This window comes from Dromiciops gliroides, chromosome 3 (genome assembly GCF_019393635.1).
Source record: "Dromiciops gliroides isolate mDroGli1 chromosome 3, mDroGli1.pri, whole genome shotgun sequence".
NCBI classification, from domain to species: Eukaryota; Metazoa; Chordata; class Mammalia; order Microbiotheria; family Microbiotheriidae; genus Dromiciops; species Dromiciops gliroides.
This window is the reverse complement of record NC_057863.1, coordinates 610215699-610228378: the sequence shown is the minus strand read 5'-3', so window position 1 is coordinate 610228378 and position 12680 is coordinate 610215699. Positions and strand designations below refer to the sequence as shown.

The 12680-nt window shown below is 42.8% G+C and overlaps 1 protein-coding gene across 1 annotated transcript; it reads right to left on the bottom strand.

Annotated features, from left to right (window-relative positions):
- Positions 1 to 6435: 6435 nt before the first annotated feature.
- Positions 6436 to 10389, bottom strand: HTR1D (5-hydroxytryptamine receptor 1D). The gene has a single exon (XM_043995254.1). The coding sequence runs from the start codon at positions 9870 to 9872 to the stop codon at positions 8736 to 8738; it is 1137 nt and encodes a 378-aa protein (XP_043851189.1). The 5' UTR covers positions 9873 to 10389; the 3' UTR covers positions 6436 to 8735.
- Positions 10390 to 12680: the final 2291 nt, after the last annotated feature.

Below are 12680 nucleotides of genomic sequence, written 5' to 3'. Positions count from 1 at the left end.
AAAGTGCTTTATGAATGATAGCTAGTCATAGTAGTTTATCACCACCACCACCACCATCACTACCATCATCATCCCTGGAACATCAACTCACTGGATCTCTCTCCCTGCCTTGCCAGACTAGCTCTACTCCTTTCCTCTACTTCCCTGGGTTTAAAGGCCACAGAACATCAGATCTGCCTGGGATCCAGGCAGTAACCACAGATCACAGGATTAGAACACAGGATGCCAAGACCAGTTGGACTCTTAGAATACAGAACGTCTGAGCTAGAAAAGCTTCAAAAACATAGAATGTCAGAGCTGGAAGAGACATTAAAATATCCAGTATCGAGGCTAGACTTAGAGAGCTTTGAACACATCTAGCTCAGCTTTCTCATTTCACAAAAGAGACTTGACGTGTTCAAGGTCATAAAATGAAATAAGTGTTGGATTCCAAACTAGAACCCAGATTAGGAAAGAAGGATGAGAGGAGGCAGGGAGGAAAGGAGGGACGAAGGCAGAATAGAAAGGAAGAAGGCAGGAAGGAAAGAAGAAAATAGAAAAGGGAGAAAGAAGGGAAGGAAGACAGGAAAGGGGAGAAGAAGAAAGGAAGAAAGGGAGGAAAGAAACAAACATTTATTAAGTACCTACTATTAGCTAGGCACTGTGCTAAGTGCATTGCAAATATCATATCATTGCTCATATCATGGGTCCTCACAACAACCCTGAGAAGTAGGTGATATTTAACCCCATTTTATAAACAGAGGTTAAGTACTTGCCCAGGGTCACACAGCTAGTAACTGTCTGAGGCTGGATTTGAACTCCACTTCCCGAGTCCAGACTGTCTCTCTCTTTTTTTTTTTTTTTTAGTGAGGCAATTGGGGTTAAGTGACTTGCCCAGGGTCACACAGCTAGTAAGTGTTAAGTGTCTGAGGCCGGATTTGAACTCAGGTACTCCTGACTCCAGGACCGGTGCTCTTTCCACTGTGCCACCTAGCTGCCCCCCCAGACTTCTCCCCTTATTTCAGAAAGGCAAAGTGGTCCCATGGAAATGCCCCAGGGGTTGTAATCTTGACTCCACTAACTGTATGACTTTATATGACTCATTTATCCTTTGTGAGTCTCAATTTCTTCACCTTTTTATTAGGGTTAGGAATAATCATCCTGATGCCTCTGCTCTACTGCCTTCCCCCTCCTTTCCCACCCCTCTCCCCGCCCTTCCCTGGGTGGAAGGTTTGCACAGTCTTTCTGCGTCACCATCCTCATCATCTCCATGTGTGAGGTTGTGACTAAGTGTGAAAAAAGGCGCAAGGTCCAGAAAGACAAGATGGGAACAAAAAAGGGGGGAGGGGACGAAAGAGAGACCTCATCTGTAGCTATGGGAGGCTAGTGTGTTTTTAACTCTACAGAATGTGGTCAGCTCTTTGATCTGAGCTCTACTCTTTCAGAGCCTGTTTCCCCAAGTGAAGGACTGAGAGGACTAAGGACCTGCCAACTCTGGAAGTTTGGAGATCCTTTCTAGTTTTACTATTCAATGTTCTAAAGCACCTTCCAGCTTTAGCTTTCTGTATTCTGGGGGCCCTCCCAGCTCTGACATTCTGGGTTCTAAGGGCCCTCCCAGCTCTGGCATCCTGTATTCTAAGGTCCTTCCAGCTCTGACATCCTGTATTCTAAGGTCCTCCCAGCTCTGACATTCTCTGTTCTAAGGGCCCTTCCCAGCTCTGACATTCTGGGTTCAAAGATCTTCTTAAAATGTAGTCACAGGGGCAGCTAGGTGGCACAGTGGATAAAGCACAGGCCCTGGATTCAGGAGGACCTGAGTTCAAATTCGGCCTCAGACACTTAACACTTACTAGCTGTGTGACCCTGGGCAAGTCACTTAACCCTCATTGCCCCACCCCCAAAAACAAAAACAAAAATTTAGTCACAAGACTGAACACAACAGAGAACTCACACTTCATCTGTGATACCTGCTACCCTTCAGGTCACAAACTGTAAGGGGACCTACTTCTAGGGCTGGTGCCAGAAAAATGTGAAATTTGTCAGTAGGATCTCCCCACCATTTCCTCCTCCCCTTTCCCATGCCTCTTCCTACTTCCACAGAGACCAGTGTCCTCATCTGATCTTCCTGTCCCCTCAGTCTTCTTCCCCCAACTAAATACAAAGTCGTTAAATAAAAGGTGGTTTGGGAGGGAAGGCACTAGCCATTGCAGGAATTAGGAAAGCCTAGAAGATGGTTTTTGAAGCAATCTGGGACAGATGTAAGGAGAGAGGGCATTCAAGATTAGAAGGAAGGCAGAAAGCTGGGAAGCAATTTTTACAGCCAGTGTTTCTAATAAATGCCTCATTTCTAAAATATAGAGAGAACTATATTTCTATGTATAAATATATATAACTATACATTTCTAAAATATATAGAGTCAAATTTATAAGAATACAAGTCATTCCCCAATTAAGAAATGGTCAAAGGATATGAACAGGCAGTTTTCAGATGAAGAAATCGAAGCTATCTACAACCATATGAAAAAATGTTCTAAATTACTATTGATTAGAGAAATGCAAATTAAAACAACTCTGAGGTGCTACCTCACACCTATCATATTGGCTAATATGACAAAAAAGGATAATAATAAATGTTAGAGAAATGGAAAAATTGGAACATTAATGCATTGTTGGTGGAGTTGTGAACTGATCCAACCATTCTAGAGAACAATTTGGAACTATGCCCAAAGGGCTATGAGGTTGTCCATACCCTTTGACCCACTACTAGGTCTGTATCCCAAAGAAATCATAAAAGAGGGAAAAGGACCCATATGTACAAAAATATTTATAGCTGTTCTTTATGTGGTGGCAAGGAATTGGAAGTTGAGGAGATGCCCATTAATTGGGGAATGGCTGAACAAGCTGTAGTATATGAAGGTAATGGAGTATTATTATGCTATCAGAAATGATGAGCAGGTAGATTTCAGAAAAACCTGAAAAGACTTAAGTGGACTGATGCTGAGTGAAGTGAGCAGAACCAGGGGAACATTGTACACAGTAACAGCAAAACTGTGTGATGATTAAATGTGATAGATTTGGCTCTTCTCAGCAATACAATGATCCAAGACAATTCCAAAGGACTCATGATGGAAAATGCTCTCCACATCCAGAAAAAGAACTGTGGAATCTAAATGCAGATTGAACCATACTATTTTTACTTTTTGGGTTTTTGTTCTTTTTTGAGGTTTTTTCCCTTTTCTAATTCTCTTTCACAACATGACTAATGTGGAAATATGTTTAATGTGATTGTACATATGTATAACCCACATCAGATTATTTGCCATCCAGGGGATGGGGGAAGGAATGGAAGGAGGGAGAAAAATTTGGAACTCAAACTCTTATGAAAATGAATTCTTGAAAACTATCTTTACATGTAACTGGAAAAAATAAAATACTATTAAGATTGAAAAAAAACATAGATATGGAATTCTAGGCATGAGGGTCTTTCAGTGCAAAGGCTTGGAGGTGGATAAAAAAAGAGAGAAAGTTAATTTGGTTGGATGGCAGAATGTGAGAGGGAGGATAATATACAACAAAGCTGGGAAAATAATTTGGGGGCAGGTCAGGAAGAACTTTAAAAGCTACCTGGGGGCAGGTGGCACAGTAGATAAAGCACTGGCTCTGGATTCAGGAGGACCTGAGTTCAAATCCAGCCTCAGACACTTGACACTAGCTGTGTGACCCTGGGCAAGTCACTTAACCCTCATTGCCCCACCAAAAAAAAAATAAAGGCTAACTGAAAGAGTTTATATTTTAACCCAGTGGTTCAGGGATCCACAGGAACTTATTGCATGGGGGAATGACATGGGTAGAACTTAGCTTGGCAGTTGTGTGGTGGATGGATATTGAAGGGGATGTGGGAAAGCTGGGACACTAATCCACTATTTTGTTTTGTGGGGCAATGAGGGTTAAGTGACTTGCCCAGGGTCACACAGCTAGTAAGTGTCAAGTGTCTGAGGCTGGATTTGAATTCAGGTCCTCCTGAATCCAGGGCCGCTGTTTTATCCACTGTGCCATCTAGCTGCCCTAAAGAGCTGATCTCTTTATATGTTTTTGGTTTTGGTTTGTTTGTTTTTGCGGGGCAATGAGGGTTAAGTGACTTGCCTAGAGTCACACATCTAGTAAGTGTCAAGTGTTTAATGCTGGATTTAAACTCAGGCCCTCCTGAATTCAAGGCCTGTGCTTTATCCACTGTGCTACCTAGTGCCCCCCTGTGTGGTGGATGGAGAGGGGAGAGACTAGAAGGCAGGGAGACTAATGAGGAGGATTTTGTAAGTAACAGGTGAGAGGTGATGAGCACTTGAATTGGGTTGTGACTGTGTAAGTAAAGAGAAGGGGTCAGGTACAAGAGATGTTGAATTGGTAACTAATTGTCTATATGGAGTGAAGAGTCAAGGATCACACCAAGGTTATGAACCTAGGAGACTGGAAAAATGGTGGTAACTTCCACAGTTATAGGGGAAGTTTGGAAGACAGGAATCTTTCCAGAGGATATTCAGAGATCTTTCTTTAGACGTTCAGTGACCCGTTTGGCTCTCAACCAAAGGCTATGATCCAGGGCCCTTGAAATGACCCCATGCTGGCAATAGCCTACTATAAGATGGGCTCCTGCCTGGACCACATAGAATCTGGGTCTTAAAAGGGATTTCACATGATCCAGCACCTGGTTTATTGCAGGAATTCTTTCTATAACATGGGTTCTTAAGCTGGAGTCTATGAACTTGTTTTTAAATTTTGATAACTGTATTTTGATATTATTTATTTCCTTTGTAATTCTGTGTGTTTTATCATGTATTTAAAAACACTACTCTGAGAGAAATCCATGGGATTTGTCAGACTACCAAAGATGGGGGGTCCATGACACATGACAGAATGTTTAATAACCCCTACCCTATAACTTACCTGGAAGAAGGCCATCTAGCAAAAAAAGGAAAAGGTCCTATATGTACAAAAATATTATAGCATCTTTTTGTGTGTATAGGAAAGGAACTGGAAAGTAAGGAGGTGCCCACCAACTGGGGAATGAATGAGCATGTTATAGCATATGAAGGAGATGGAATTCCATTGTGCTGATAAGAAATGATGAAAGGAGTGGTTTCTGAGAAGCCTAGGAAGACTTTCATGAACTGATGCAAAGTGAAGAGAGCAGGACCGGGAAGATTTATATGTCAGCGTCAATACTGTAAAAATGAACCATTCTGAAACACTGAAGAACTCTGATCAGTACAATGATCAATCGTGATGACAAAAGGACACATGATGAAGAATACTACCCAACCCATGATGGAGAAATGATGGAATAATATCTAGAATGAGACATGTTTTGAGATATGGCCAATTTGGGAGGGTTTTTTTCCACCTCGATTATGTTTGTTTGTTACAAGGGCTTTGTACTTTTTTTTTTCTTGGGGAGAAGGAGGGAATGGAAAAACAAATGCTTGATAATTTTAAAAAGGAGATTATAACATTTTTCAGAAAGAAGTTATCTAAGCTGTGCTTGCAGACCTCCATTACCTTAGAAGATAAAAATAGCCCATGTCCTTTTAGGTCATTCATCCTTAAGATTGAGATGATTTATATTCTCTGATAACTTCCAACCACTGATCCTAATTCTCCCACACTAGTACCATGCAATGCAAATGAGGACATCACTTTTTTTCACAAGAGCTAAAGAACAGTTGGAGTTTTCAGCAGCAGGGATGGAGAAGAGTAGAGAAAACATGTCACTGGACAATCAGTTGAAGGAACTGGGAGTTCAACCTGACTAAGCAAAGTCATTGATGGGGCTAGGGTTGGGGTCACCATCAGATACACTAGCAAGTATTTGGGGGACCACTACTATAGAGAAAAGCATTCTACTTCTACCCAGAGGGCAGAATGAGGAGCAGTGGGTGGAAATTACAAAGAGGCAGATTTAGGCTTGGTTTCAAAAAAAGACTTCCTAACATTGAGAGAGAATTCTCCAAAAGTGGGAATAAGTTATCAGTAGAGGGGGCAGGTACCCCTTTATTTTCAGTCTTCTAGGTAAGGCTGGCTGACCATCCATTGGGGAGGTTGAAAAGAGGTAAAGGCTGGACCACATCTCCTCTTCCAACTTGGAGATTCTATGATTCTGACAACCCTGAAGATATTTGAAGCCACCTACCACAGCCTCTACTGAATCGGCTCTTTTCCATGCTAAACACATCCAGTTCTTTCAACAAATGCTTGTATGATGTGGTTTCCAAACTCCTCACTGTCCTGGCTGCTCTCCTCTGGGACATGTATGTAGCTCTCACTTGCATCCTGATTTAACATCTGGATACCATTCCATCCAGGGCTTGGGAGAAGAAAGAACTAAAAAAGATTGATATCTATTGATAATTTCACATGCTTTTTTTATTCTCTACCTCTTAGAAGCTGGATGACCATCCACGGTATAAAAATAATTTTGGACAATGCTTCCTTCTTATTACCCATTTAATGCCATATTACAGTGTTTCATGTGAGGAACACAGATTGTAACATAGCCACAGTGAGCAAGAGAGCTATGGGAGAACACAACAAGGAAGGCCCCCTGGCCTGACAGTCAGTTGGTACTGTGCAGGAGAGTGCTGTAATTACCACATCTAGGGCAATCAGTGTGAAGCCCAGCTGAGTGAGAACACCCTCAGGAATCAGAAGTCAAGACACACAATAAACTGGCATTCCATTAAGAGAGCAGGGGAATTGCCACATGGATGGAAGCAGCATTGAGTGTTGGGGTAAAGTCATATGCACGGGAGTTGAGAACAGAATCCAGTGTCAGGATGAGCCAAAGGAAGGGAAGAAGCTAATTTTTTTGAGTCTCTGATCTAGAGGATAAATGGCAGTTTTTCCTCATTGTGTGCTTGTCTTCTTCTTGGCTATTGTAGTGGAAGCCCAATGCCTCCTTCCACTTTTTACAGAGGCAATGATGCCTGTCATCAGTGCTCACGTAGAGCAGACAATGTGGATGACATGGTATGAGAGGATCCCTGCCTGATCTTTCCAGATCCACCTCCAGATTTCTATGTATCTCAAGAACCAAAAAAAAAAGTCTTAGTATTTTTCCTTCTTCAAAAGGTGAGGTACATCCATTTTAAGAGGGGCTCAACCAGGGAGGCTCTGTTTATAAAGCTCAGGTGTAACCTGACCACTGAACTTGACCATGGGCCCTTCATTTGCCCTCCCTAAACTCAGTTTCTGAGAGAGTTTTGCATTCTCTAGTGATTTCTAAAAATATTCCAAAGCTTATCCACTAGATTGCCTTTGAACCTGGAGAGAAAGAGAAAGAAGACACATCCACATGTATGGGGTTATGTGGTGATCTCCAGGTACACCTTTCAGTTCTAGCATTGCTTCTAATCTAAACAACATACCCCTACACTAACACACACCCTACTTCACATAGAACAAGAAAGTTGGATTAGAGAGTCTCTAAGATCCCTTCCAGGTCTAACAATACTTTGTTCTAGAGTCCATTCCAACATTCCATAGTCTTTGGAATTCTAGATTCTTATCCTGGGTGTCTTCTGGACTCTCTAATCATCCTGAGGTGAATAAAACCAATTCTCAAACCACCCAGGTTTAACTAATTGCCTTGGCCATCCTGTCTCCATATTCTCTGTAAACTCAGGAAATCATCAATGGAGCCAAGTCTATGGGCTCTTTTGATTTTGGATTTCCTGGATCATTATTTCCTTGATTTTGAAATAGATCTATCACAGACAAGAAGACCTTTTCTGGATGAATCTTCTACTTGGGCTCCTCACCCTAGCTCTCCTCCCTTCTCTTTTGAACTTCCCCAAAGCAGAAGCCTGGGGTCAGCTGAATCTCTGCCAGCTCCTCTCTTGGGCAAAGTTTAATTGTCTTTCTGCTTTTTGTCAGTCACATGATTCCAAGGTGGCTCAGGAACAATGGAAGCATTATGAGGAGTAAACCCTGAACAGTGGTCAGGGAAAAAAGAACATTTCAAATTGGGTTCTCTTACAGAATCATTTCTTCTTATTATTCTTACACATTTATCACTTTCCAATTTGCAATATACTTGACTGTGCACATGCCTTATTTCCTTCTAGACTGTAAGCTTCTTACGAACAAGGACTGGGTCTTATCATCTTTGCATCCTCAACAGTGCCTAGCAAAGGGCTGCATACAGGGTTGGGATTTTGAAAATATTTGTTCAATTCAATAAATGGTTATTAAGCAGCTACTATGTATAGAATATTGCTCTATGCACTTAGGGGAGATATAAAGTTTAGAGAAGACACGGTCCCTGTTCTCATAGAGCTCATGGTCTAATAGAGGGGGAAAAACAAAACACAGATAGCTATAATCTACAATGTTACATTGAATTCAATACCACAAGCATTTGCTAAGTGCAAGAGACACAAAAGACAAAATCAAGAACAGTTCCTGCCCTCAAGGAGCTTACATTCTATTGGGAGGAAATGGATACAAGTAAGTAAATACAAAAAGTATACAAAATAAATACATCATAAGTGCATTAGAGAGGGACAAAATAAAGTACTATTCGAGCCCTAAGGGGTGTGTGTGTGTGAAGTACATCATGACCTTTGGGAAGAACCAGGGAAGACATTTGGCATTTGAGTTACTGAACGAACGGTCTAATTTGTGAATTGTACGAAATAGATCCCCTCTCAATTTTAATGACCCAATGGTAACAGGATTCATCAGCAAGCAGGAAAAGATTAAAATTAGGGCCCTCTCTTGAACCTTATTAGTTTTTGGAATGCTTGTTTGAATTCTTCATTAAACCAAGTGTAAATTATTGGGTTAATGAGGGAATTTAAATAGCCTAACCATGTGAAAAAGTCAAAGAGGGCTGGGTGGAACCAGCAGGAGTCTCGGCAGATGGGTAGGACCAGAGACACGACAAAGAAGGGGAGCCAGCAGATGATGAAGGCCCCCAGGATAATGCCCAGTGTCTTGGTAGCCTTCCTCTCCCTTGCTGCCGAGATCCTCTTCCTTTCTAGGAGGCTGCTAGCTAGCTTGATTTTCACAGGACCGATAAAAATCGGTGAGCCCCCTGAGTGGGAGGGCTGCCCCTCCTGGAGGCTGGAGTTGATGGAACACAAGGAGGTGCCAGCAGAACCAGTGATGAGATGAGCGGTGGTGAAGTGTTTGCCATACAGGGAAGGTGGCTTCAGGATCCGAGTTCGAGCAGCAACATAGATGCGACCATAGAGAATGATGAGGAGTACAGAAGGGATATAAAAGGCACCACAGGTGGAGTAAATGGTGTAGGAGATCTGGGAGGTATTCACCAAGCAGTCAGCCAACTCTCCATGAGCTTTGGCCTGTCTCCAGAAGAGCGGGGGCATGGAAATGCACACGGAGATGACCCAAACCCCGGCGATCATGGCAGCTGCCCGGCCAAAGGTCCGACGTTTGCTGTATTCCAGGGCATCAGTGATGGCCCAATAGCGGTCCAACGCAATGACACAGAGGTGGAGGATGGAGGCGGTGCAGCACGTGATGTCCGAGGATAGCCAGATGTCACACACGATCTGGCCAAAGGTCCAGGTTTGGGTGACGGTGTACGCAATGCTGATGGGCATCACCAAAATGGAGACCAAGAGGTCTGTCACCGCCAGGGAGCCAATGAGATAATTGGCTGGTGTGTGGAGCTTCCGAGTAAGGAATATCGTGATGATCACAAAAGTGTTGGAGAGAATGGTTGCTAGAGTGATGATCGCTAAAATCACAGCCAGAGAGATCTTGAGTGCCTGGAGTGTCCGGGCATCCCATGCCCCTGATATTTCAGTTGAGTTCTGGGGTTTGCTGGGAGGGATCCACAGAGAGTCCTCCGTTGACTGGTTCTGGAGGGGCATTCTAGAAGATCTCTGGCCTTCCACCAACTTCCCACTTTCACAAACCTTGCTGAGGTCTCAGGGCCATGGAATGAGTGGTAGCCTGATTCACCCTTCTTTTGGGTAGGGGCTAGAAATCAAAGGGAAAAGACCATGGTTCCAGGCCACTGGAGACAGCATGATGTAGAAAAAAAGGATGTAGGACTTAGAGTCTTGACATGTGGGTTCAAATCCTGGCTAGGGACTTCAATTATTACATTTGTGTCATTAGGTAAGTCACTTCCTCTCTTTTGGCATCTGTAACATGAGGCAGTTGAACTAGGTGAGATCTTTTTTTTTTTTTTTAATGCTCATTTGTTATTCTAGCACTTTCAAATTTACAAAGCAATTTCCTCACCACTACCCTGAGAGGTGGGCTAGTGGTTTCTAGCTCTTCCACTATAAGACTATGAGAGGCAGTGTGGTATAATAAATAGACAGAGCACTGAACCTGCAGTCAGGAAGACCTGGATTCACATCCCACCACAAATACTTACTAGTTGTGTGACCCTTGACAAGTCACCTAACCATTTTGTACCTCAGTTTCCTCATCTGTAAAATGAAAGAGCCGGACTTGATGGCCTCTCAGTCCCTTCCAGCTCTGAATCTATGGTCCTATGATTCTATAAGCATCTTCATCTTTGTAAAGTAGAGGTTAGAAGAGACGATCTCTAAATTTCCAAGTATAAATCCTATGAGCCAATGATGATATGAAAAATATGCTAAGGAGACTTCCAATTAGGTGTCAAAAGCTATTTCCCTTTTGGACGTGTTAATCAGGTTTGCTGAAATTTTTTTCTTCTTCCTCTTTTTCTTTTTTCAAATAAATTCTTTATTATTAGAGATGCTTCTCTGGGAGTAGGGAAGGGAAAGAATATAGGAGGAAATCTGGGTGATTTAAAAACTAAAAGAAATTAATAAAAATCTATTTTAAAAGTTAGTTTCCTGCAGATAATAAATTTTTATGAGTACACTCTGAATTCATTACCATCTGGCCATAACACGGTAACATCAACATGAGGGTGCTCACTCATGATTCTGGTTTTAAGATTGTCTCTCCACTCCCGAGTACCTTGTTGGCTTCTGACGTGGCTGCCATAGTTTTTGTTTGTTTGTTTCTCTCTTTTTTTTTTCTGACACAACACTAGATTCCCGATGGCCTAAAACCAGAGGTCACCTACATATTCTAAAAGCCAGGCTCCATCAGAAAGGTTCCGTGGTTACCCAGAATTCACCTTGAAACACGATGAGAATTTTTTAGAAAATTCGTTTACATCTGTCTTCAATACATAATACCCAGAGGGAAATAACAAATGCTCGTTGCTTAATTGATTGGTCAGAAGAAATAAGTTCACATTCTAGCTCTGCCACTTGCTGCCTGTGCCATCATAGGCAAGTCACTTGTCATCTCTGGGACCTGGTTTCTGCATCTATAAAATAAGTGGGTTGGACTAGAAGGTTTCTAAGTTTCCTTCCAGCTGTGACATTCTGTGACTTAATATGCTCACCATCTGCTTATCTGATACTGGCCTTACCACATGCCCATTCTGGGAAATTGTTGGCAATGACCTTTTCCTTCCACACCTAAACCCCATAGGGAGGGGGGGTGTCCCATATGATTCCACCCAAAGCGCTGGCAGCTGGGGAAGGTATGAGATGGAGTTCCCAGGCACCAAGGTTTCCAAATATGGAGATCACAGGTAGACAACAGGACAAATCAAAGAGTTGTAAGCTCAGGGTGAAGAGATGAGTCTCAGCAGGAAGGCTGGCTCTCCCTTCTTTGGGTGTTTCTAGAAAAAAAAGGAGAGCGGGGAAAGAGAGGGAGGGAGGGAGGGAGGGAGGGAGGGGGAAGAGACAGAGACAGAGAGAGAATTAGCAAAGACGGTACCAAGCTTCTGGCTTCTCACACCAGGCTGTGTGCCAACAGGCCTGGAATGAATTCCCTCCTCACCTGAACCTCTTAGACTTTCTTTCTTTTTTTTTTTTAATTTCTTTTTTGCAGGACAATGAGGGTTAAGTGACTTGCCCAAGGTCACACAGCTAATAAGTGTCAAGTGTCTGAGGCTGGATTTGAACTCAAGTCCCCCTGAATCCAGGGCCAGTGCTTTATCCACTGTACCACCTAGCTGCCCCACCTCTTAGAATTTCAAGCCTCCTCAAAAGCTCAGATCAAAAACCAGCTCCCAGATGAAATGTTTCCAGGTCGCCCTAGATGGTGAAATACCACCCCACCCACGACATTTTTTGTTTTGGTTTGGTTTTTTGTGGGGCAACGAGGGTTAAGTGACTTGCCTAGGGTCACACAGCTAGTAAGTGTCCAGTGTGTGAGGCCAAATTTGAACTCAGGACCTTCTGAATTCAGGGCCGGTGCTTTATCCACTGCCCCACCTAGCTGCCCCCCCACCCATGACATTTTATATATAGTTATATGTGTACCTGTTGTCTCCCACCATGGAATGTAAGCTGCTGGAGTTATTCTTTTTATTTTTGTGTTACTAGTGGCTAACAGGGGCAGCTAGGTGACACAGTAGATAGAGTGTTGAGCTTGGGGAAAACTCATCTTCCAGAGTTCAAATCTGAACTCACACACTAGCTGTGTGACCCCAGGCAAGTCATTTGACCCTGTTTGTCTCAGTTTCCTCATTTGTAAAATGACCTGGAAAAGGAAATGGCAAACCATTTCTGGTATCTTTGCCAAGAAATACCCCATTGGCATCACAGAGAGTCAAACATGACTGAAAAATGACTAAAAAACAACGGTGTCTAACATGATGTTTGTAAATAGTTCTA

Bases quoted from the DNA above. Each gene is read 5' to 3' on its own strand.
- HTR1D (XM_043995254.1), bottom strand. From the start codon at position 9,872: ATGCCCCTCCAGAACCAGTCAACGGAGGACTCTCTGTGGATCCCTCCC.